The 26,667-nt window shown below is 35.8% G+C and overlaps 3 protein-coding genes across 6 annotated transcripts; 2 read left to right on the top strand and 1 right to left on the bottom strand.

Annotated features, from left to right (window-relative positions):
- The first annotated feature begins 12,054 nt into the window (after positions 1-12,054).
- Positions 12,055-14,576, top strand: LOC106108601 (methyltransferase-like protein 2). The gene is made up of 4 exons (XM_013289844.1): positions 12,055-12,246; positions 12,466-12,618; positions 13,374-13,769; positions 14,206-14,576. The coding sequence occupies exons 1-4, from the start codon at positions 12,167-12,169 to the stop codon at positions 14,516-14,518; spliced, it is 942 nt and encodes a 313-aa protein (XP_013145298.1). The 5' UTR covers positions 12,055-12,166; the 3' UTR covers positions 14,519-14,576.
- Positions 14,373-26,376, top strand: LOC106108599 (tripartite motif-containing protein 3-like). Of its 3 annotated transcripts, none has more exons than XM_013289840.1 (12): positions 14,373-14,459; positions 19,904-20,013; positions 20,250-20,887; positions 21,758-21,998; positions 22,279-22,441; positions 22,866-23,042; positions 23,599-23,702; positions 23,792-23,877; positions 24,299-24,457; positions 24,823-24,955; positions 25,373-25,645; positions 25,940-26,376. In XM_013289840.1, exons 2-11 carry the CDS (start codon positions 19,923-19,925, stop codon positions 25,642-25,644), a joined length of 2,064 nt encoding a protein of 687 aa, XP_013145294.1. In that variant the 5' UTR covers positions 14,373-14,459; positions 19,904-19,922; the 3' UTR covers position 25,645; positions 25,940-26,376. The 3 variants fall into 3 exon arrangements, with proteins under 3 accessions (XP_013145294.1, XP_013145293.1, XP_013145295.1); XM_013289839.1 differs by lacking the exon at positions 14,373-14,459 and adding an exon at positions 17,891-18,438 and having other exon boundaries at positions 25,940-26,375; XM_013289841.1 differs by lacking the exon at positions 14,373-14,459 and adding an exon at positions 19,607-19,696.
- LOC106108600 (probable cytochrome P450 12a5, mitochondrial) lies at positions 14,603-17,657 on the bottom strand. Of its 2 annotated transcripts, none has more exons than XM_013289843.1 (9): positions 17,575-17,657; positions 17,207-17,325; positions 16,733-16,869; positions 16,412-16,524; positions 16,223-16,339; positions 15,870-16,145; positions 15,602-15,761; positions 15,109-15,318; positions 14,603-14,926 (listed from the first exon to the last, which is right to left on the bottom strand). In XM_013289843.1, exons 2-9 carry the CDS (start codon positions 17,217-17,219, stop codon positions 14,603-14,605), a joined length of 1,350 nt encoding a protein of 449 aa, XP_013145297.1. In that variant the 5' UTR covers positions 17,220-17,325; positions 17,575-17,657. The 2 variants fall into 2 exon arrangements, with proteins under 2 accessions (XP_013145297.1, XP_013145296.1); XM_013289842.1 differs by lacking the exon at positions 17,575-17,657 and adding an exon at positions 17,405-17,568.
- Positions 26,377-26,667: the final 291 nt, after the last annotated feature.

The following is a 26,667-nucleotide window of genomic DNA, read 5'->3' as shown; positions in this document are numbered from 1 at the left end:
ATATAAGACGTTGCGGTCCATTTATTGCATGTCGGCGGGACTAAGGATGGTTCAACGCTTAATTATAAATGGCAGCCGTCATTCAATACTTTCATTAGCACTATCCGATATATCAGTTACTATGAAGGAGCTGGCGTAGATGTTTATCGTTACATTTTTGTTTGTTATAAAGACGTTGTTGATTGTGATATTAAAGGATTGTGTCATTGAACAATTCTTTATATGTTTGGAGTAAATCTAGCAGTAAATGTAAAATAATAAATCTATATTATTTTTTAAAATATGAAACACACAAAACGCCCGTGGTTTGCGGTTGTAAAGCAATCGAAAAGCGAAATAAAAACAAGTAACTGCTCGCATTCGTGTGGTTAAAACTTGTTGTAAAATCGCTCCAAAAACTTCAAAAACTGATACAATTTTTTGGTACGAAAAACATAGCACGTAGCTTCAAATGTTTTAATTTTTTTCCAAACGGTTTATTGGTTTTACCTCTGCAATAAGTAAGACATCGAAATCATGAAATTAGAGAAATGAACTTGACTATCAATGTCTTACGATAAAATTCTAATAATTGAGGTAGTCATTTGAATTATAGAAAAGCCTCAACAAAAGCATGCCAAAAATACAACATAATTTCAAGAGAATCTTAAAACTAGATACAAAAATAGGTCGACGGGCATTCATTTCTACCATTCTCTTGCACAGACAACTTTTACACAAAGCAGTTTATTCTTTAAGAAATGCAGTACTTGTATATAAATAAGGAATATTTCAACCAAGACCGTTTGTAAAAGTAAAGAATGTTTGTATATTGTCTGCGCTCGCAGGAGTATAAATAGATAATTACGTAAACACTTCATAACCTTGGAATCGAAGATTTGTTTGAAATATTCACCAGAAACGGCTGTTGATTTACATCGCAAATATATTGTAATCGGAAAAGATTGAAACAGGGATTCTTTTACAATTTTAATTTAATTTAAACTATCCTGTTTTTTATTTCAAAGTTGACATCTTTAAGCAGAGTGACTACAGAAATGACGAATTTAAAAAGTCTGTAAGATGAAAATGTGCTCCGCACCGATGTAGAATCGATAAGATATTTTCTTTTCTTTAAGAATTACATAAAATCACTTGAAGACAAACAATTTTTAAGCATATTACGTAGTCCAGTTAAGTTTTAAAATATTTAATATCATATACATTAAGATTGATTTTTCTTTGCAAAATTTTTCACTTTATTTTTTGAATAACGACATTTTCTTTTCTTTCTGATATGTCTAAGTAAAGAATTATATAATTGTACTCCCGCAAATATTATAGTTTTTCGACCATTTGTTTTAACTATTAATAGTTTTTTTTACTGAACTATTAACAGCGACGAACGAATTAATAAAAGAAGAAATGAAGGATATGTTAGCTAAAATTTCCTTCCAAATGCCAGTACAACCATATTAATATTATCCAAATTAGTTGAAAAAAAAATCTGCTTAAGATATAATTAAAAATTTACCTGTCGGATACTGTATAACTCTATTTCTTTGATATTTAGTTTTAAAAATCTAAACGAATTTAAATTAATAGACTTTAAGAACAATCGCTATTCATTTTCGTCAAAGCCCCCTTCATTTGAGTACGTATAATTCACCCTTCGTAGGGCGGATGCCCTAACTAGAGGGAAGTTAAGTGGAAGTTATACACACACTACATATCTGAAAAAACGTTTTATGTCAAAAATCATCGTAAGCATACGACGTAAAAGAAGGTCACTAGTGCTTTATACAAAATAATGAGATAAAATTGTTATTGCTAAGAAAAATTCCGAAAATCTAACTGCCATAATCAGAGTATTTATAATGATTACTTAAGTAGTCCTTTAGGATTAGTTTTCTTGTACCAATAGTGATTTATTGATTCAATGGTCGTAATATAGTTTTTCAATTAATTCATGTCCTAAGTATTACTGTTCTGAAATTGTGCTTTTTGGACGTTTGATCGACGTCATTTTCTTGTCATCATAAATGGTTGTAGCCAATGTGGGAACAGTATAAATCCTTTGCTATCAAAACAAAGATGCATTTATTTGTAATTTTTTAAATTATGAACAAACAAAACACTGTTTTTTCGTTTGAAATTTGCTATTTACAAGAGAAACGAGAGTCGTTTTAATGTGTACAATTACTTTTAATAGCATTTCTAATCTAAACAATGGAGTTGCCACTAAAAGGTTTGAGTTAATTATTTTAAGGCAAATAAATTTCCTTGGCGCGCCCACCGCGGCCGCATCGCCGCGGAAACTTTCTGATAGTAAAAATATTTACTCTTCGGCCTCGCCGGCACTAAACCGATAATATTACTTAATCCTCACATCAACCGTAATACCTCGGATATTATTTTTTCTACTTTACCACCAGTCAACGAAAAAGTTTAATACAATTTTTTCCGAAAGTCTATGAAATTTCCCTAGGTTTTTCATCATTTTAATTAAGTTGACCAAAACTAAACAGAATAAAAATGAAATGTAGTAGGCAACTTGTGATCATTATTACTGGCTATTTATAGAATGGATTTATAATAAGTGCGTATGAAAACAATTTACCGTCTAAATAATAACAAGTCAGTACCGAAAAATTACCTACCATTTACTGCGGTAAATGAATAATAATGTACGGAACCCTATCTCGTTTCTTTGAACAATTTTTGATTGTGCGCTAGGAGCATAATCCTCTCGCAAACTTAGGTACACTAAAACGTTTTTAAGTGCAGCGCTAAAGCGCTGGGCTGCACACTGAGTGCTGTAATTGCGCCCATCTCAGATCCCACTACAAATATTGTTATGCTTAATCCAGCGACCGTCCAACGATCTTGATGCTTTAAGCGCTTAAAAAAAATAAATGGATCGTTACGGTTATAATTTTTGCGACATACTGTTTTAGCTTAACACTGTTAAGGATTTGTGTACATAATAAAAAAAGACGCCAATTACCTAATTTTACAAGCACGTATGCCAACTTTTTAATTACAAATTTGGGAGCAATAATAAAAAAAAAGTTACGATTACTTTCTCTCATCATTCGCCAGTAAACTAGTCGCATTTTCTTTTTACATCTGTATCATTTCTTTATAGTTGTGTTAACTTGTACTTATTTGAATGTAACGACAGTATTGTCACAGCTGGACGCAGAAGGGGGAAGGGGAGTACGACTCGGGGGGAGTCGGCAGTTATATGTGCGGGCTATGTCTTGAAAACTTCGCCTTCTGCGGCCACCGACAACTTTCTTGTGAAACTCCCTACTTCCTCCATATACAACGCTTTTTATTTCTCGTTTTTTTTTAAGAAATTGCCAATACATAAATAATAGCTACAGTAAGTATTAAAAGTCTTAAGAACGTAATTTATTAACGTATGTTTTGGTTTTAATTGTTTTATAGCTAGTAAGATTAATAAATTACAAACAAAACTATATATGGGACACATCGGAAAAAGTGTACATATTACGAAAACCAAGAAATATTATGTAAAAGCAAAAATTTATAGAATGTAATTCTTGTAAGTATTACGAGTATACAACTCGGTAAGAATAAGATGCATTCATTTTAAATTTTCTGTTAACTTCTATACAACTGGAGTAAAGCTTTTATCGTTGCTATACACTGGTTTATCTCTACACCAATCGTCCAAAGCTTTCGTGTCAAAAGATATTCTCAAAAGCAGAAACATTTTACTTAAACTGAAAGCACCAACAATTTCGATTAACTACAGTGAGGTAAGTAAAAACGACTAGTAATAATAATTAGTACAATGCAGCGTAACTCCCGTATTCATTTCGAGCAGACAATGTAAAAACGGTACGTCGGTGCCTCTGTTGCCTTAATATCCGCCGTTTCAGACTCGTAACCGGCTAACAATATTGCATTGCGTACCACGCGCTAGTTCCGTACTTATCGCGAAAGTTTCAGCCGCCGGCTGCGGGCGGCGGGCGGCGGGCGGCGTGGGGGGCGCCGGCAGGCGGGGGGCGCGCACCCCCGGTGCAGTATCGATCGCGTCTGCTGCACGCTGCAGCGCTGTCTTCCGCAGATCAGTCCTTATCGTCGGCCGGAACGAGCCTCAGAGGGAGCACTAAAAAGGCTTTGCAGAACATTCCAGAGGCGCGGCACACGCACGTCCCCGCCAGCGCTCCAGGCCTGGAGGCGCGCTCACGCTTCGCAGACTTAAGCCTATTTATTGAACGCCCCCCGATGCACACTAGACGCGAGCAAACATTTAAAAATTCTAATGCTTCAACAAATAAAAACACAGACTCTATGTAGACTGTTTGTTATATGACCGGCAACAAGGGCCCTAGAAAACATGAAAGCTATGTCCGACATAAACTCATTTATGATATTAAAATTCGTGTGGCTTTGTGGCTAAGGTGCTTGGAACGCTCCGCACGGGTATGAAATTTATAACGAAAGCTGTAGAGCAAAGTTGCAAGCGTTGAAAATATTGTAAGCTGCACTCGTTTCGGGCAAATTAAATGAAAAACGAAGTTTCCTCGCTGGCCGACAAAGTTGGCCACTCAAGTTCGCTCCGCGGCCTGTAAGCGCGCCCTCGCTGCCTCTGCCTCTACACACACATTTCATATTAACCGATATGAATTCATATTCTGCGACGTTATCTACTGTAATGGACATGTTAATGACAATAAAAAGTAACAAACAATCAATTCTTTTTAACTGTAATACTTCAGGTTAAATACAATCACATTATGATAATTAAGCCTAATGAAAGAGAATCATTGTTGTAATTAAGAGTACGAAAGTTTCGAACCGCTTTTAATTAGAGCTGTTTCGGTATATGCAACAGGCAACGAGTAAATCTTTGTTGGTTAAGCCAACTGAAATTCATCATAACGTAAACATTCGAGAAACTATAGTTATATACTGACTCTACAAACATCTAGAATAGCAATAAAGCTATTAAAATTTCAATAATCATATCTGATGCGTATTTGATATTCATAAATATATAATATCAATTTTATCTAGCAATCGTTTCATCTATATTAAGAAAATCGAGATGTCTAAGCTAAACCAAGCCGCAAGTCCAGTGCGCACTCCAAATAACAGGCCAGTAAAAATACAAAAAGATTCGACTCCCACACAATAAGAACTCCGAGTCTTATTATACAGCAGTCGTAGGGGGCAATACCAGATGTTCCGGATCGCACAATTGCTTGGATTTCAAGTTCAGAAATACCTTTAGATCAGACGGCCGTAGATAAATCTCTTAGATAAATACCTATTGTAAACCTTTATTACTTTATGATGTTAGCTTTTATTTTTTTATGAAGATGTACTCAGTTGCTATGATGTGGTCGATTATCACCTGTTCCCGTTGCTCGATTACCTCCTTCTTTTATAAAAAAAATATTGTATGCCCTCAAGCTATTTGAATTGGAATTTAAACTATTAGAATATTGCCTCATCTATGGTTCTTTAATCGTTTTCACTGTCTTTAACGAACAATAACTTACTAGAAGTCGGATGTAGACAATCCTATTAAAATAGCAAGTCACTTGCTTTCGTCATAACTTATACAGTATTCAGTTGTATGAAGCAATCAATCAGTCATTACATTAAAGAACCATAGCCTTTTGTATCTTGAGTATTTTCCAGCGGTCTCTATTCAAACCGAGATACTTCAACTCCCTATAGACGACATTTACTTTTTCTTTTATTCGAATTCTATAGCACCGTACTGGCATCTTCTCTTATCTGTTTACTTGCATTTCGTATTTTTAAAAGTACCTAACAAAAACTATGTTGTGTTTTAACTATTAAGAATTAATTATCTCGTCTTATTAATAGTCTAAATATTCATGAAAAATTTATTACTTATTTTCCAGGATTTCCATAAGGACCTAAGTTGAATATCTTGGAACCCATGTTTGATTGTTTAGATTAGATAGTTTTTTTGTCCAAGTTACAAATTAAATACGATATAATACTCATGCTCAAAACCATACTAGATTTGTTAATGGTTTCCAGAAACAAACCCCAATCGTATAATTCTTCGATGATGTTAATATTAGAATCGGTATTCTGGTAATTTTGACATTAAAATAGGAGAATAACGTGCCTGTTGACGCTTACCAAAAATTACAGTTTCAGTGAGTCAAATCGATAGGCGGCGTATACAAAGCGTTGCCTGGCTGCACGCCAAGGCCCTCGACCTCGCGCACTGCTTGCCCACTTCACCAGCAGCCTGTACCCACGCTGTTATCTACATAACCGATGTGTGATTACGTCGCAGTCAAAGCCCCTTGAATACTCCTACTTGTTAACTTATAACCTACGGGACCAGGTTCATTGTTAAAGTTTTAATTATTACATTGATAAGTAAGTTAGTAAAGAAAATGTGACAAGTATCGTCATCAATACGAGTTCTCCCCTTATTTAATAGGAAATCTATTTACTTATTATGTTGTGCTGAATTAAGCTCCGGTTGGAGACTGATTTGCTTTTCGGTGTCTTGTAAAATATTACTTGATCTAGAGTAGAGACGGTGATAAAATTGTGTTATTTATTTCTATCATCCAATTTAAGGAAGTGGATTATCTTGTCTATTTAAACGAAAAACGTAACAACTAATTTAATAAGAAAGTTGTATTAAAACTGGTATGTGTAATTTAATTAACGATTTGTTTTAATATTATGTAGAGTAACTGAATTAAACTACTCATCCGAAGTGTAAGCGGAGCTTTGAAAGGAAGGTGTTACCACTAATGTGAAGTAAAGGCAAGGAGACTGTATTGCACAAGCTATCAGTAAAACGCAATCTTGTACAAGTTTCCACTGAGTATATTGTCGATAATTAACTGCGCTGCTTCAACGCGACACTTCTAATACTTCAAATTGAATTTTGCTTTAATCTACTTTTAATTTAACAAATTGTTACGTCGACATTTTCGGATACCAGTTTTATTATTGAATAGTAGCTGCCCCCACTAGATCAAGTAGATCATTGAATGTCACCATTGATTCACATAGTTTTCATAGCTACGTCTTATTTTTTCATTATCTCTTTAATATCATTATCTTCTCTATATGTAAATACTAGCTTCTAGCCGCGACTTCTAGTAACTTATTTGTTCTTCCAGATAACCCTCTACATTTATGCCGAATTTCATCGAGATCCCTTCAGCTGTTTAGGCTACAAACTCTAACAAACATCCATCCATATATCTAAACTTTCGAATATGTAATAGTAAGATAAGTTAAGGTACAAACTGTCCTACGAGTAAACGCTTACGATGTTTAATGTTATTATCCTAATACTTAGTTACAGTGAGATCTCAAAAATGTATGTAAACGTTTCAGTCACTGAAGCCTTGGCAATATTTGCCGCGACCGCGGCCGCCGACCGCAGAGGTTGGAGTTAAGCCAAATTCAATAACACGATTAGGCATGCCCAAAAATGTTTATGAATATCCAAACATTTAACACTTCGAGAACAAACTAAATGAAACTTCTGTATTGATGAAATATTTTGAATTATCCATCATCTCACTACTCGGAGTCTACCCTAAATAAAGAGTGACTAGGCCTTAGTCAATAATCATGCATTCAATATTGTGAATGTCAATAAAAAACAAATGTAATAGACGCTAATAATCTTCTAGATATAGCATGATGTGTAATTGCAATAAAAAAAACATTTGAATGGAACAAATATTTTAACACTAGGAATTTTAATACTCTTCAAAATGCAATAAAAAAAGATGAGGAAGAAATATACGAAGTAGCTGCTCATATATTTTTTACTTCAAACTACTTTTTAATACTGATTTTACAATTAAAATTAAGATTTCATAGTTCAATATTAAATGCAGTGCATTCTAAAGAGCTTCTTAAAATAGTTTTTGCAGCCCACTTTGAGATGCGTTCTCAGTATTTTTAATTACTCAGACGTCTGTTGACCTACTCTTAATGTGATTCTAGTTGAAGTTTCATTTGATATTTTCACATTAGATTTCCATTACCATACTTTGGCAATTTTTTCTAACTTAAAATCATGTGGGTACTGTAAGCAAAACATAAACACTATGTACTTAGAAGTAGTACTTACCTTAAAGTATAAAGAATCAATTAAACCAATAGTTGAATGATGAGATGAAGTTAAGTTCTAACATTAAAATATAAAGGAACATTTTATAATCGTGCTTAAGCGCCTAACTTCACAACTTAGAATTTAAAAAGATTGTACTTTTACCGTTTGAATAAAATTCGAAATATTATCGTAAGTTGTTCGCATCGATAAAAGTATTTTCGGATTTAACTTCTTTCGAGTGAAATCGTCATTGCAAAATTCCCGGTGAACGAGTGAATTTCTCGTGTTAAGGAGGAACGTTGGATGCCCGCCAGATGGCTCTTGTGAGGAGAACCCTCTACCTCGTGCCTGGTGCCTCATGCCGCCTGCGCCCGACTCGCTCTAATTGCTACCAACTCTTGCGTAATTATCTCAATTATGTGAATTGTTAATGTCGCTTAGCGATACAAGTGTACAAATGTTTTCATTTTTGTCGAACAACAAAATTAACTCGATACAAGCCCTCGCCCCATTGGCAAATGGCCCCCTGGCACTTGTAATAAAATAGAAATTGCCAGGCTATTTGATGTAATACACTATAAAAGTATCTAGATTCGGCGCGGAATATTAAGTTATAACCCCGAGCGAGCTTGGGCGCTGTAATTTTGGATTTAAGCCAAAACACCATGTCTGGTCGCAGTTACATTTGCACAAGCGACGCACTTATCTTCACTAATCAAGTCGGCTGTAGAAAACTAATACGAGTATTATGATCACAGATAAACAAATAGACTATTTATTTTTTACTAGCTTTCGCCCGCGTCTCCGTCCAGGTGGCATTAAAAAAACAAAAGTGAGTAGCCGATGTGTTCTTTCAGACTATCATTTACGTCCATGCCAAATTTCATCGAAATCCGTTCAGCTGTTTCGGCTACAAACTCTAACAAACATCCACCCATCTAAACTTTAGCATTTATAATGTTTAATTTATAGTTTAGAAATAAAACTTCGCTTATATTTTCAACCGAAAAAGGCTTCCTGCTTTCTAACTTAATTTAATTTTCTATACACAGCGTCTCAAAAGTAAAAGTTTCGTATAAACTATGTTTAAAACTAAAAGATAAACTCATAACGTAGCAATTTTATTTTTTTTTCCACAAAATAAAACTAATATACTGTAGAGATAATTCAATTTGTGTCTACTAACCGACGCTATAAAGGCCGGGACAGAGCGTTCGCGTATCGTTTTATTGGGTCCATGAAGGATGGAGGCTCAACCCACTTCAGAAGGAGTACACTTGACCGCAACAGATGGCTGCGCCCCTACACCTACATCCCATTATATCTATGTATCGCAGTTAATATTGCCTATAGTATATATCTTGCCCACATGGGTATGAAAAAAGGTTAGGATTTATAATTAGCATGCCAACCTCATGCATACAAATACTAAATTATAGAAAAAAAATATTTAATTCATAAAATCAACAGAAAAATAGTCAAAACAAAGTCGAAAAGATTTGCATATTTAGTAGTCCATTCAGGGATATGCTAATATGAAATGCAGTTTTTTAAATAAATTATTAAATCAAAATATATGCGAATAATTCCCAATAATAATCAGAACGTGCTTCAGCACTCGAATACCTGAATACGAATCAGTATGAAAATGAGGGCATACATTTCTTCACACGCCGCGTCTACCGACTGAGGCTGGGTGGCACCGACGAGATGAGATGTGCCATCGCGGCCACAGCAGCGTTGGCGGTGCATTTCCGAACGCATCGGCGTTCAATATCCGCGGGATTGTTTGTAGATACCTCCCTCTTCGCTCCCTCCCGCACCCCAGCCCCGATATCGCTGCTCTAATGGAGCCTAGTGGGGTGTCTGTATTAGAAATAGTCTACCCTATACGAACAATAAATTGCCCTTACGATTGTAATTATAATCCGTTTATGTGACGTCAATTAATTCGTAACTAGAGACGAAAATGATAGCATTGAAACACAACTCAGTAGACATCGTTTCCTTATACCGTGTGTTTTTATATTTACAATACTAAATATATACCGTGATGTGGATCTAGCTCATTGAGCTCTTTAGCTCTAGACATGGTACCTTAGTTAGTAAGTTCTAAGTTATAAAACATTTTGTTTTCGTCGTCTAAAGAAACAAAAAATGAGAACTATAGTTAATGCCGTAAGAACATAATATGTAATCAATAATTTTTTAATGTCTAAGTTTATTGAATTTTAATGAAGAATGCGTTTGGTATGATCCATTTCCTATTTTCCAAAGGTTGTGATTGACTGGCAGGTACCAGACGACAGTTTCTAAACCGTCAGCACAAGTTCCACGTCGCTAGGACTCGGAACTTAGTTGTAATGTTTGCGCACACGAGATGTACGAACACGATTCATGTTAAATTTGAACGTTCAATTTGCTCAAGAAGTTTTAATGTAACAGTCGATGAAGTTCGCTAAATATATGCCCTTAATAATGTTAGCTTCGTTAGTAGTTAGTTAAGTTGTACGGTATGGATTCGAAACATAAAGAGATAAGAACAAATTTAACGTGTACATACAATAAATAGATTAATGCTTTTTTGAAAACAAGTTTTTTATAAATTATTCGTCCCTCTTAACTAGAAATGAAGTATTTAGTCGCATTTTTACGCGGCAGCTTTACCTAATTCCCTTTGGTTGTTCTTGATTCTGGAGTAATTCTTCGATTAGGTTTTCGCGATTTTCTTAATTTTCTGTCGTATAACTTATGCGAAGTCTCGATGCAAATTACTCTTTGTAATTTGTAACCGCATAATTTGAAAATTCAAAATTGCAATTTTTCTCTGATCGAAAAACAGCGCAGTTGACAAGGCAACTTGTACCAAAACTTTTCAACAAAGATAGATAAAAGATTCATTCTTCGATACTTTATTATTCGAAGTTGTTAGTTTTGATGTGTTTGCAACCGAGACAGAGTAATATAATGCAACGGAAAATCGGAAAACAAGTGATTCGAAATCGCAACTGTTGTTGTTATTATGTCGCAAGTTAAACTTACTTATTAAGTTAAATTAACATAAAATATGTAGGTATACTTGCATTGGTATTAAAAATGTCAACTATACTTTTATCTCCATCTATTAGCCTCGAACTTGATTCGTTTAGCCTAGAACTCATGGTGTTGATTGCAGACTAATATACACTATCAGCTTTCTTATTAAAAGAAACTATTTACATGAACAATCAAACGGAATTTAAAAGTTTTTATTTTATTAGTAAGAAAGGGAAGTTTTTATTGGCGATACATTTCTCTTTTTTAACCGCACCTATATAATTTCTACTTTTAGACGTAATAAAGTTTAACACAAACCTATTTCGCTTGTGGGAACTCATTAATGATCCGAAGAATCGTTTTTATGATGTTTGCTTTGATCAGAAAACAGCATGAAACGTAGTTTATGATCTCATAATGTCAAATTCTATAACAAACATATCATACGTACTTTTGAAATATAAACTAGCAAAAGTACTTACTGAGCCAAATGACTATTGGCCAATAAATAGGAAATGTTTAAATAAGGATACTTAAAGTTAATGCGGTAACTAAAAAACCTAACTTTTTACTGGTTTGTTATGGTTCCACTCATTTGTTGTTAACCGAAGATCATGTTTAGGTACTATACTAGCGTAATTTAATTAATTTAAGTTTCTTATGAACTTGTTGAGGCCTTGCCACATAAAAGCATATACGTAGAGTAAACAGCGACAAGGAGCGAAATGTCTGCCCAACATTAAACTAAAGTACCTGAAATTAAATTAGTTAGGATGACCTGAGATCAAAACATCTGGAATAAGAGAAAATAATTAATAAAAAAAATCCATTAAGATTAATTACACAAAGCCGTACAGTACAGAAAATCTTTGCCTAAATTGTGAAGTGGATGTTCGACTTGTCATTTTGACATTTGACTTTGCCAAAAATTCATAAATAATAGGTTATGTTCTTGTTATTCTACTTGGTTCTGTTGGAAACGTGATGTTAAATTATAATACAAAAATAACATAAGTTTACTGTTATAATACCTTAATGGATCCGTCTGATACAAGACCGCAGTTTGGAAACAGATTTCTAGAAAATGTGGACGAGGTCTTCAAGCATAATGCTTGGTACTGTTGTTCATTTGCCAAAAAGATTTTGTAAGAGTGTAAAAACTTGCGATATACGAAAGCTAGAATATACAAGACATCGTAAAAAGCCCACGGGAGGAACTAGATTCTTAAATGATAAACAATTTCTCTATGAATTTAATGCTTGGTACTCTACATTTACCGCCATTAATATTCAAGTTTTAAGTTTAATTAATAAATTTAAAACTAAAATTTCAGGGACAACGTAGAATGGGACGAAGAACAAGAAAAGGCTGCTCAAGAAAAGGTAGAAAAAAATTCAATAGTAACGTTTACGGAGGACCGTTTAAAGGATTTAGAAAAAAATGCAGATAAACACTGGGATGCATTTTATGATATTCATCAAAATAGGTAGAGTATAAAATTTAACAGTTTTAAAGTACTGATAATATACCAAAAGGGTACTTTTAAAATTCCATGTACATTTTATTTTGGAGTGAGTTTCTTAATAATGAACATAGGTTTTTGCAAGATCTTCATTGTCGAATTAAAAAACTTAATAAGTCATTTGTGTGTTCTTCCAGATTCTATTCTACATCTTTAACAAATGTCATTTAGTTCTGTTGAGCATTTGAAGATAGTTTATAACAACATCCATCCATCTAACAGTGGTAGAGCCCGCTTTAACATCTTCCGAGGAATGGGCCGGCTCGCCTAGTGTAATACCACAACCACACAGAAAACAGGCGTGAAGTAGAAGCAATATCGCGTTTCGTCTGATGATTGTGGTGCCGGAGGCCTAATTTTAGTCCTTTCTTCCCCTTTCCCTTTCCACCCTATTCTTAAAGGAAAAGATAGGAAGGAAAAGTGGATTTGATGGTGAAGGAGACACACGGGAAGAGGAAATGTCCTTTTTCTCTGCGTCTCCTTCGTCAATTAAGGGTAGGCAACGCATCTGCAATTGCGGATGTTTATGAGCAGCTGTTGCTTTCTACTTCTATGGATTCTGGTGGCCGCTTGCTCATTTTCCACCTTATGTCATATAAAAAAAATCTAAACATTCACATTTATGGTATTAATATAATTACAAATATAAGTGTAAAATAGTAGGCAACGGATGCTTTAAAATTCAACGGTAATATTAACTAAGTTTTTCTACATTTCAGATTTTTCAAAGATCGACACTGGCTTTTCACAGAATTCCCAGAATTAGCACCAGACAATACATCAGCTCCTGAAAGAGTTTACCCGGATAACACATGTGCAGTTAAGCCGGACACATCAAACAAAAGCAAGCGTTTCATATTTGAAATTGGATGTGGAGTTGGTAACACTATCTTTCCCATCCTACAATACAGCTTAGACCCTAATTTATTTGTATATGGATGTGATTTCTCATCAAAAGCTATAGAAATTATGCAACAAAATGAACTTTATGATACAAAGAGGTGTAATGTATTTGTATTGGATGCAACTGTTCCCAACTGGGAGGTGCCATTCGAGGAAAATTCTATAGATATAATAGTATTAATATTTGTGTTATCTGCAATTGATCCTGTCAAGTGAGTATTATTACATAGTTCTATATATACTAACTTCGCTCGCGACACTGTATGAGAGGAATTAAAAAAAAACAATGTAAGTAGACTATGTATTCTTCTAGACTTTGCTTTACATCTATCCCAAATTTAAATCTGTTGAGCCATTGGGAGATATTTAACCAATAAATGTTTGTTAAATATCTCCCATATTAGTAATAAGTAAAATTGGCCATAAATTCTGAAACAATACAGTGTTGTTCAATTGAAAAATACATCTAGTTTTGTCTATGCATAGTATTTAGTGCCACAATAGTTTTTTGTGCCTTTTATTTAAGAAGATATGTTTAAAACAAATAATAATCAAATAGGCAAAAAAAAAAAATTCTAAACCTAAAAAATCTATAAACTATAAGTGTTAAATAATTAAGCTATAATAGAAATCATTATTTTATTTCAGAATGCCAGGACTTATTGGAAATATATACAAATATTTAAAACCTGGTGGTTTAGTTGTATTCCGGGATTACGGAAAATATGACTTAGCACAACTTAGATTTAAAAAAGGCCGTTGTATTTCTGATAATTTTTATGCTCGTGGAGACAATACGAAAGTGTACTTCTTTACTCAAGAAGAAATAAGGAGTTTGTTCAAGTCTTCAGGTTTTGTTGAAGAACAAAACTTAATTGATAGAAGACTACAAGTAAATAGAGGTAAAATGTTGACAATGTATAGAGTATGGATACAGGGAAAATACAGAAAACCTATGTAAAGTATATAACAGATGTATAAAAGTACATTTAATATAAATAATATAGCTTAGTTAATATTAAATTTTTAGAAAAAATATTTTTTATTAAATATGTTCAAATTTGAAATAATAAGGTTTTTGTAGTTGATTCATTACTTTTAATACAATCTTCATTGGTGGCCCGTCCCAGCTCACTCTTACTTCTTGTAATAAACTTTTAATGAATGTTTCAATTTCCATTTCTGCGATTCTTCTGCCTATACAACTTCTAACTCCAAAACCGAACGGTTGAGTTATCATCGGATGAGCATTACCATAGTACAATGGGTCCGTTTTATCCATCAACCATCTTTCTGGTATAAACTCTAATGGTTTCGGATAATATTTTTCCATTTTAGATAAAAATTCATTAGGTGCAATTACATCAATCTGAAATTTATAAGACATGAATTATTTTTTTTAAATCTTGAATAAAAAATGGCTTATATGTTACACTGTCATCCACTTTCTTGATCAGTCAGGTAAAATTCATTTTTCCTATGTAGTAGATTATGTAGATTTCAGTAGTAATGGTGTTTTAATACTATTATACATAATAATGATCAACTTACACCTTTGGGTATAACATATCCACCAACAATATGTTCCTTGGTAGTTCTTCTTAAGTTCGCAGGTAATATTGGATATAATCTCATTGATTCTTTTATGCACGCTCTTAGGTACTGATTGGGTTTGTCAGAAAGTATTTCTTTGCGTAATTTTTCCTGTACTTTAGGATTTGACGCCAAATTGTATAGTAGACCAACGGTCGTAAAACTAACCTAAAATATAAATGAAGTAGGAATTAAAATACATGCAGTCAATAACATAGGACTTCTTACAATCTTACTTTGTACTAATACTATAAATGCGAAAGTTTGGATGGATCGATGAATGAATGTTGGAGTTTTTAACCTAAACTGCTGACTGGATCTGGATGAAATATAGCATATATATGTAGAGGATAGTCTGGAAGAAGACATAGGCTACTTAGTTTTGTTTTATTAATTCCTCGCGGGTGAAAGTTAAGTGTAAAATAAATGTGAATAATCTCAAAATACCCACTGTATCTATCCCAGCTAAGAGCATTTCGTTGGCCATCAAAATGGCTACTTTCTCGTCAATCGCCAGCAACTTTTCTATGATACTTTTGTCTTCATCTGGAATATCGTAGCCACGATCATCAATTTTTTGCTTTGCCTCCTTTATGTAACTGGCACTAGTTCTTTAAAAAAATATCAATTAAATACTAATAAAGTCCCACATTCTCCGCCAAAATATATAAAAAAGTTTAAATAAATCCAATAAATATATGGAGGTTTTTTATACATACTCCCATTGCAAATCTAAAGTTTTAATCATTTTCTTCAAGGTTGGTGTTTCGAAATAGCGCCAAACACTCGGAGAAAATTCTAGTTTATATGCAAAGTCCATTATATCTCGTGCACATTTTATTAGTACTTCAGCTTTTTCATTATCAACGTCGTCACGAAGACATCCCAGTTTCTTCCCCAAACCGATGTATGCAACTGATTCTAGCGACCATTTTGTTACTTCTTTGTCGAAATTCCATTGTAGATACTCCTCTTTATCCTTTAATTTCATCAACCTGTAGAAATATTTGACGGTTTAAATTCAAAAAGCAAAAAGTCGTTATTTTAAAATTATCCGTCATGACTTACTTACCTTTCAATCATTTCTTTAGAAATTCCATCTAAAGCTGGTGCATACAGTTTCACTAATTTAGGTTTCAGAAAAACTGGATTTACTTTTGTACGAAAATCTCTCCATTTTTCGCCTTGTCTACCAAAAAAAAAATGTTAAAAAGTTGCAGTAGTCACTGAGGAAATAGCTATTTTCAAGCCGCGTACTTACGCAGCAGTTAATCCGAAAATACCATTGTATACGTCTTTTCGTAACTCTTCTTGATAGTATGTTATAGTATCAAAACTTGGCCGCAACGGACTTGTTTCCTCAGCTCTATATACCTATTTAAAAAGCAAATTGAATACAGATTGTAGTACACTCATCTAAACTATTATTATAAAGAGGAAAGATATAACTCAAAAACTTCTAGGCTGGTTCAAAACTTATTTCCCCTTTAAAAAGCTACGTTATCAGTGAGTAACATAGGCTGTTTTTTTATTATCCTTTCACAGTCGGTTTTTGTATGATATAATTGTATTGATTTGTTACCTGATCGAAATCTTCTGGTTGGAATAAGAGTACCATATTCGCTCTGGCAAATATACCATCCAGTTTTACTATGTTTCCATACTTTGTGTGTAAATGATGAGCTAAGTCGACGAAATTTGCTTTCGGGCCAATAGAGCCTAAAGTAAGGTAAGTAAAATAGTAAATTATGACTGAATATAGGTCTCTTTTGTATGAAGATTAACATCAATATCGATCAACATATTTTGAAGGTACGGATGGTCTTTAAAACTTTTTAATACTAGATTAAAAGAGCATGAAATGTTGAGATTTTCTGTTATAGATATCATAGACATAGCAGTATCTGGTTTTCCGGTTTCCACATCCAGCGTCTTCACAGCTTCCACAATTATGAAAATTATGAGATTATAATATACTTAAACCTAGTTTAAAGGGGATGGTCATATGTGTTGCCAGCTTTTATTTCGTTAATTTAAGGAAATATAAAGTACCTACCTATAATTGGCATAAAATGATGTATCGGTCCCAAAAACGGTAATGATGACAACCCAGGTATAGAATCAAAAGGCTTAGGTCCATTGGATGTGCTTAAATGCTTTGTCCTCTTAAAATATCTGGAACACAAGGTGAATTCTAAAATATTGCCAAAAGTGAATCACCGTTTAAAATGTAAAGTTTTAAATAAAAGTACACCTAAAGGTACAATTATTAGTAACGGCAGTAAAATAACGCAGGTTATATGTATTTAACATTTCGATTTATTAAAACGCTTGTGAAAATGTCCAACAATAATAGCAAATTACTAGTCAAAACACGAGCGCCTACTACGCGCAAACCATCACAAATAGAATAATTTATATGACCTTCAACTTCGAATCTATCTATACAACTTTTATCTTGGTGTGATGATTAAAACACCAGCTGCAATACATTATTTAATAAAAATGAGACAGAATGGTAGTAATTAATATACTTTAAAAACAATTAATTCTATTAACTGAAAATTAAATGTTACAAATCCGAAATCCAGGACCTACGTACTAAAAGAATAAGTAAACTAATTTGTTCCAAAAAATAAAAAAAATAAAGATTAAAATAATAAGCTCGGTCCATGTGTCTAAAAGGCCTTGTATCTAATACAGAAAATGTAACTTTTTAATTTTAAAATGTCAGTTCACTTTTGACAGTTGACGTTGTGTTTTGTAAGGTTAATGGTTGACATAAAAATAGTTTTGATAAATATTTGGAAACAAAACCTTCCAAATATAGAATAACTAAAAATGAAACATTAGTATCGTGGTACTTAGTGGGATGAAAGTTAGATTCGCTAGTTATTATGTCTTAAAATAGTGGTTAATTACAATAATAGTTGATACTTCTTTGTCATGAGCATAGTTTTCCTATAATATCGATCGATTACGAAAGAGAATTCGCTTCAAATTTTAAACTTAAATTGGCTTCAGAATTGCATACTGCATTGAAGTGAACCAAATCGAGAAGTAACTCGCCTTGCATATGTATTTGTTTCGTTTTAGTAGAAGGGCAGGCGTGAATTATTACAAAAGATGTGTTTGATCTTTCGATTCTGCTCAAGTCTGCAATAATATTTACCGATTAGAATAAAGCTTCTATTCGGTCATAAACTAATCTTAGAAAATGAGATAAATTGTATGTGTGTAGCAGCCGCCAGTATCGGAATTCACGTCCATGTATTGTTGCTCGTTTCTGTGAGTATTATGAATATTTCTATACTTATTTCATGCTATACCATTAGTATTTCAAATGCTTTTCATTATTAATTAATTATTTGCTTAATATAGCATTTAAAAATTTTAACATCTACTGTACTCAAAAATAATATAAAAATCAACTTTATTTTCGTATAATAAATAACGCAAGCTTAATTTTTAGTCGCGTAATATTTACAAGAAGTAATACACCTGTTACATGCAGTCTCTGTTTCTAAATACAAATAGACAAGATAACTGTTTAGGTCAATGAACTTTGTCTTGGTTGTTTGTTTGACAAAGTTTGGGGATCACCTGTAACAGGGAGATAGCTTGTGTACACACATGTGCTTCACTTATCTTAGTTTGCTTGTAATAGTAGCAAAGGTAAAACCTGATTTAAAAAAAATAATGTACATATATAAAGAAAATAATTGTTTAAAACAAATGAATAATTCATCCTAAATTAGTAAATCAATATAATTCTCTCATTTAAGTGTTTTTATTGCATATAATAGTAGTTAAATTTTGTGTAGTAAAATATTTAAATGTAAACTTTAATTATAATAATTTCCTCTAAATACATGACATTTCTATACAAAAATGTCTATGCGACAGAATTGTTATTTATAAAAATGTGAGTATGACAAGCACATTTTGAACTTCATTCAATTGAAGGCAATAAAATAAATGAACAATCTGCACCGATTGGTGATTCACAACTCACAGTGCTCTGTACAAATTATCTCTTATTAGCAGACTGTAAACAGGTTAGAGCAAATTGTAATTTACGCAACAACTTAATTAGATATGACATTGTTTTAACAAATTGGTATGTTTTGTTAGCATTCTATTATTTATTTACTTATATGGGAAAAATAATGCTTTATTACACACTAGTAAAATAAGATAGTACAATATATTTACTGTTTTTTTCCACTAAACTCTTCTTACTCTCATTCATCCTTCTGCATATTAAGACATAATATGTTTTTGCAAATATGTTTTAGCAATAAAAACAGAGGTAATTTGTACAATTATGAACCCTTATCCACTGTTTAACATAATTAACATGTATGTTAATCAATTATTGGTTTCCTTTTTCCTGTTAAGTAATAAATTATAGTAACATTAATATAGAGTACCACAGTATTGCAGGGCTTTTAAAATCACTGTGTGGTATTGTCAAAACATTACTAAAAACATTTTATTTTAGCTTTCTGTCAATTTTAATATTTGCTGGAGAATTGTGTCGCAGGTTAGAAAAAGAAGTTTTGTTTAAAAAACTCTACATTGAATTTAATTAGTATCAATTATTGACAGGAAATGGGATGATAAAATGTTTTGCTATATTATATTTGATGTTATTACAATTTGTATATAAAAGTGAACTAACTATTGGCAGTTGCAATCATGTGTTAATGTTTTGACAGTTTACATAAACATGTGTTAAAACATTTGCCAGCTCACGACTGGGCGTCGGGATGGCGAGCATGAGTTCGACGCTCGTCGAGACCGTCTCCATCAACTATGAAGACTTTAACGAGAGCTTCCTCACCTGCGGCACATGTCTATGTTAGTACACCTCATTTTATTTTTATATTATCTACACATTGGTTGTTGCACATTTGACAGCACAGAGGCATAATAAGTAAATGTATGGCAGGAAATACAAAGTACAATTCCTGAAACTTTCAGATTTAATAATATCAAAGAAAAGTATAGTTTTGGACAACTTTCCTATTGGAGATAGTGTTAATCTAGAATTTTATAGTATTCTAACTTTACATTTATACATTTATTCTTTTCAGGCACTTATGATGGAGGGGAGCATACTCCAAAGCTTTTGCCATGTTCACACACAGTCTGCCTACATTGCCTTACTCGAATAGCTGCATCGCAAACCAGAGACGCGGGTAGTTTCCGATGTCCCATCTGCCGCGAATTGATCACAATACCCCGTGGAGGCGTTCCAGCATTACCGCCTTCGTTCCTCGTCAATCAGTTATTGGATTTGATGGCAAGACAAAGAAGAGAAGTGATACCCCAGTGTAGTTCTCATCCGGGAAGAGAGTTATTGTTCTGTGAGACTTGTGATTGTGTGTTCTGTCGGCACTGCGCCGACGGACCTCACAGCGACACGCCCTGTGATCATACCGTAGTGCCATTTTCGATTGCCTTAAAGAGAATGTCTGAGATATTGTTGTATAGAGCCAATGAGTGTCTTAGTAAGCTGGGCTCCGCTAGGGATGCGGTTGCCAGTGAGTTAAGAAGATTAGAGGCTGCAGCTACAGCCGCTGAGGAGGCTATTGACAGACATTTCGCGGAACTGAAAGCTGCTTTAGACAAGCGGCACAGTGAACTTAAGTCAGCCGCGGCTGCAGCGGCAACACATAAACGAAAGCTGCTTGAGGAACAGTTAAAGTTGATTGATGCTGAAAAAACTAAAGTAAGTTTTATTTATATTTTATTGGTGTTTTGTCATGTATCACCTTCTGTTAAAATTCCAAATAAAATGTTGATTCTCACACAGACCTACTTAGAAGTAAGAACTATTAGTTGCAGTCAGTCTTACCTTGTATGTTACTAGCTTAAGAAGGCTAATGTCATAGAATGCCTACATATGTCTGAGAGCAAGGTTAGATTTATATGTAGTTCATAGTAAGACAAATAGAATATGTGTATGTTTAGGGCTTCATCAGGCTCACAAATTTATATTAATAATTCTTTCCTTTATTACGGTAGGTAGTTATATAAAACGTTTCAGGAAAAAAAATTCAATGGCAAGAAAAACAACTACACAATAGAATAAAGTATGCTTTGTTGTGTAACTAATAATCAAGTTAGTAATCAGACGGGTAGCTTTTATTAACACTTATTTCTGAAGGTGTTTTAAGCCTTTCAATGTAACTACTGCTTACTATACGGCTCTTAAAGTTATACGGCTTCTGTGAATGAATTATAAATTTTATTTTGAGACATACAATCTTACTTGCTAGTTTTATATCAACATATCTTACCTGCATATTTTTTGTTTTTTTTTTTTATAGCATAAGGTGGCAAACGTTGTGATCAATCAAATCAAAGTGATCGTTGCTTACCCTTAATCGACGGAGGAGGAGACGCCTGTTTCTCTTTAGATATATAAATAAAGTCCTGTCATAGTGTCAACTTCTCTCGCCAAAAGAGAATTCGAAGAAAACAACGCTTCTGTAAAGCGAACTGGTGCTTTCCAAATTAATTGCATATTAAAACATGTTTAACAGCAGTGAAAACACAGTCAGCGATGACGTATGATGCAGCGAGTACTATTTGACAGGTGGAAGCAGAATGTTCAGGTCTGCAGCAGCAAGTGGAGGTCCGCGAGGTGAGTAGTCGCGCGGCGGCGCTGGGCGCGCGGCTGGGCGACGCGGCCGCACTCGCCGAGCCCAGGGAGAACGCGTTCCTGGCGGTCGACTTCGCGCACAATGATGCCCAGCAACGATTCGTCGAAGCCCTAGCCGAGTTAGGCCGGGTGCGGACCAGTACCACCTTCCCAGGATTGTGTACATTGCAATTAGGTAAGTTATAAGTTTTAGTAAGTTAGTAAGAACGTCGATGCCTCAGGGGTTTGAGCACTTCACTTGTAATCCAAAGGTCCTAGGTTCCACCATGTACCAATGTGATTTTAAAAACATCGTGATAAAACCTGCACATATCGGGAAAGAAATTCAAAGATATGTGCCATGTCAACCAACTCGCACTTGGTTGGTTGACTATGGCCTAGTCACACCTTATTATGGTGGCCACCGAGTCCCTCTGTCCTTTGAAGAGTTGTTTTGTAAAATGTGCAATGTGCAGAGTCGGTGTGCGTGTGCGGGCTGGAGGTGTGCGTGGTGCTGCGCACGGTGGACTACCACGGTGAGCCGCGCAGCACGGGCGGGGACCCCGTCAGCGCCGCCGCCACGCTCGACGACGCGCCGCTGCCCTGCGCCGTCACAGACCTCGACACTGGACTCTACAGGTTATATACAAAATACTATAATTATTTATAGCGAGCTGTCGTCCTCAAACTTCTTGAGCGCGGTAATATACTAAATTGTCGTTTATAACATCACCTACATGTACCTTGCACCATCTACTTTTTGTTCATAGTCCCGTCAATATCGATCCACTCGTTCCAGATGTAGCGGTCTGGTCGCCATATTGATGGCGCGAAATTTATAAAAAAACTATACCGTCAATGTCACCTAGCTTCCCGTGAAAGTCCCGTCAAAATCGGCTCAGCCGTTTCTGAGATTACCCGGAACGAACGCGGATTGTGGGGCAGAAAGAAGACATATTTTAAGTGCTGTTTTCATCATTATAATTTTTCTTTTGATAGTACATTCAGACACTCCAATTTTATAGATTAGTATAGATGAATAATTGTGTACGTCTGTTGGCAGGATCACGATGCGTCCATGGAGCGCGGGTGCGATCAGCGTGCGCGTGCTGGTGTTCTCGCGCGCGGTGCGCGACTCGCCGCTGCGCGCCAGCGTGCTGCCCGCCGCCGCGCCGCTGCTCGTGTGGGGCTCGCGCGGCACCGGCAAGGACCAGCTCAGCCAGCCCGTAGCTGTCGCCAGGTATCTACAAGTTAAACGGACGCTACTTTTACACATACACACTTACACGCACCCAACATTTACACACGCACACCTACACGCACACTGCATTTCCACACGCACACCTACACGCACGATGTACTTCCACACGCACACCTACACGCACGATGCATTTCCACACGCACACCTACACGCACCCTACATTTACACACGCAAACCTACACGTACGCTTCATTTACACCCGCACACCTACACGCACGATGCACTTCCACACGCACACCTACACACTCGATGCATTTCCACACGCACACCTACACGCACCCTACATTTACACACGCAAACCTACACGTACGCTTCATTTACACCCGCACACCTGCATATACGCTACATTTATAACCGCTCCCTCACATGCACGCTATATTTACACACGCACACTTACAAAGACAAAACATTTACAAACGCAAACAAACGTACACCTATGTGATAATGTACTTTACTACCGTTATTTTTAATTTTAAAGGATTATATCACGTCTACTTAGTGTTCGCATAGTATTAGTTTTATCTGCATATTGCAGGTGTCCAAAGCGTCGTGAAATATACGTGCTGGACGCCGGCAACTCCAGAGTGAAGGTGTTGGACGATGAAACTTTTGCCTTCAAAACTCACATCGTTAACGAAGGTAGTGAACACTACTAATGCATTATACACCAAATTTATTAAAATACGTATATAATTGCGGGTGATATTTAATATTTCTATTATGTTAAGGTCTATCGGGGCGCAGTTGCACGGGTATCGCGGTGACGGCCGAGGGCGTGGTCGCTGTCAACTGGCGGACGAGGACATTAACTGAGGTGCTCTATATTAAATATATGTATTGCATTAAACAATGTCTAAAGTATACAAAATTCAAATCTTTAGTATATGAAAAGAATGTTTTACCCTGAATGGCCTTTTTTTGGTATGGGGGTGGGAAACTTCTAAAAGATACCCTTCCATCTGGGGAGAAGAGAGGGTTATGTGAGGTTTGTATCCACTAAAACCCCCTCGGTGGCCAGCCTCTAGAAGAGGGTTCCTGAATCTCCGTGGAAATCACCGGAACCATCCTGGGCCTGTCAAACTAAATCTTACTAATATAAATGTAAAAGTTAAGGGTGTTGCAGTGTGATGGAGTAACAGTGTGACAGTGTAATGGTGTAATGGTGTAATAGTGTAATGGTGTAATGGTGTAACAATGTAATGATGTAATGGTGTAATGGTGTGGTGGTGTACCAGGTGAGTGTGGACGGGTCTACGGTGCGCACGGTGCGGTCGGAGCGGCTGGGGGGGCCGGTGGCGGTGGCGGCGGACGTGACGTCACGCCGCCTCGCCGTAGCGGACAATGGCGCACGCGCAGTATTCATATTCGACGCGCACGGGAACATTGAAACTGAGGTAACTATAGCACACTTACCAAGGGACATTTTACATTACTTGTTATTTGTGCATTTGAATATTAATATTTGAATTTAAAATCTCACAAATGTAAACAATGTAATGATGTTTATTATAATTTCGTGCGGATGAAGCCGCACAGGAACAGCTCATGTCTTACAATGTTACTAGCTTTCGCCCGCGACTCCGTCAGCGTGGAATTACAAAAAAAAACAAAAGTGAGTAGCCTGTATGTTCTTCCAGACTATCCTCTACATCTATACCAAATTTCATAGAAATCCTTTCAACCATTAAGGCTACAAACTCTTACATTCATCCATCTAAACTTTCGCATTTATAATATTAGTATGATTTGTATGTTTTAGATCGGTGGGGGGGAGCTGGGGCTGGTGGGCGGCGTGGCGCTGTCGGGCGACATGCTGGTGGTGGCGGACGTGGCTGTGCGCATCTACGACCTGCACGGCACGCTGCGGAACACCATCGCACCTGTGCCCAAAGGTAACAAGCACCACGCATATTGGAGCCATTTCAACATGTTACTGCTACATTGTGGCATAAATGTGTTTATTTTGTTTGCTTTATTCAGTTGAATGTGTAAATGTACACATAAAATTCAAGCTATGAAAATAGCATTGGTGTTTGCCGAGATTCGAACCCAGGACCACGGAGCACAAGAGAACACAAGTCAAGTGCAGAATGTCTGAAGGACATCAACGCTCTTTGATTTTAATTTGTGCACTTATGCGCGGTTATCACCAGGCCAGTATAGTTTAACAGTAGTTTATAACAAATGAACTGATATTTAAATGGCTTAATGTAAACACTAACTAGCGCCAGTGGATCTAAACAAATTATACTGGCCAAGTGTGAACAGCGCATGCTTTGTTAATGTAGTTGTGAATATGTGTGTTGCAGGCCGGGGCGGGTACGGGGGCGTGGCGGTGGCGGTGGAGGGCGCGGGCGAGGGCGAGGGCGGCGAGGGGGAGGAGCGTGTGATAGTGTGCACGCGCGCGGTGCGCGGCCGCCCGGCGCTGGTGGCGCTGGAGGCGGGCGGCCGCGTGCTGGCGGCCTGCGAGCTGGCGGAGCGCCGCCCGCGCCGCGTCGCCGGCCTCGCGCTGCTGCCGCGCCGCCGCGCGCTGCTCGCAGACCTTGCAGGGGACTGCCTCAGGCTGCACGTCTACTGGTGAAGTACGTGTCGCCACCGACACCAACACCACCGTCACCGCCACCGACAGCATCACCAACAACAACACCGCCACCACCAACAACAACAACACCATCACCACCAACAACAACACCAACAACAACAACACCACCAACAACAACAACAACACCACCAACAATAACAACAATACTACCATCACCACCAACAACAACACCACCACCGACAACACCACCACCACCACCACCAACAACAACGCCACCAAAACATTTATAAAATTATTAAAGTATATGTTAGAAAGTATATTTTGTTGTTTCCAGATGTTCAAACAGCAGGAAAAAGAGGAAGAAATTATTAATGCGAAGGTGTAAACGAATTTCATGCTAGTCTTATCGTAGCGGTGCCGCCCCCCGCCGTACCAAAGCACCGGCGACGCCGGCAGTATTTCATTTACGATATTCGTAGTACTTACAGTATTTATTTACTTTAACTTGCTTATTACTTTAATTTTTAAGTCATATAACAGTGAATACGGTTCAAATAAACCAATTTTCTGCTTAACATTGACGACCCCATTTTTGGTAAGTCGTTTATGTTTCCACAAGTCTCTGTTACTATTTGACAATATTCGTGACTGATTTTTAGTGTTTTTAGTGTATTTTATTTCGAATTGTTTTGACAACGTTTTTACAACGAAATTTGTTTTTATTCGACTAAAGTGTGTTTGTTTATTTTAAGCGTGAGATTTATTTTTAAAACCTTGTAGTTTGTACTATAGTGTGTCTAAATAATTTAGATTAGTTTGACAATTCATTTCAAATTTAGTAGGGATGGGTTGTATAAAACCTGTCATGAATCTTATCGATTATCGATTTTTATTCTCATAGAAGTTGGACTCGATAGATTTATAGTTGTAGCTGTCATCACTAAATTCTCTACACTAAAAAATACTAGAATTGTCCTCTAAATTAGTGAATAAGAAAGTAATAATTTTAGTTGAGTTTAATAATTATTTAAACTGAATATCGATAGTTCAAAATTGTTCGCT

Source organism: Papilio polytes, unplaced genomic scaffold (assembly GCF_000836215.1).
Source record: "Papilio polytes unplaced genomic scaffold, Ppol_1.0 DF821511.1, whole genome shotgun sequence".
NCBI classification, from domain to species: domain Eukaryota; kingdom Metazoa; phylum Arthropoda; class Insecta; order Lepidoptera; family Papilionidae; genus Papilio; species Papilio polytes.
Note: the sequence above shows the minus strand (reverse complement) of the source record. Positions and strands in the feature narration are given on the sequence as shown.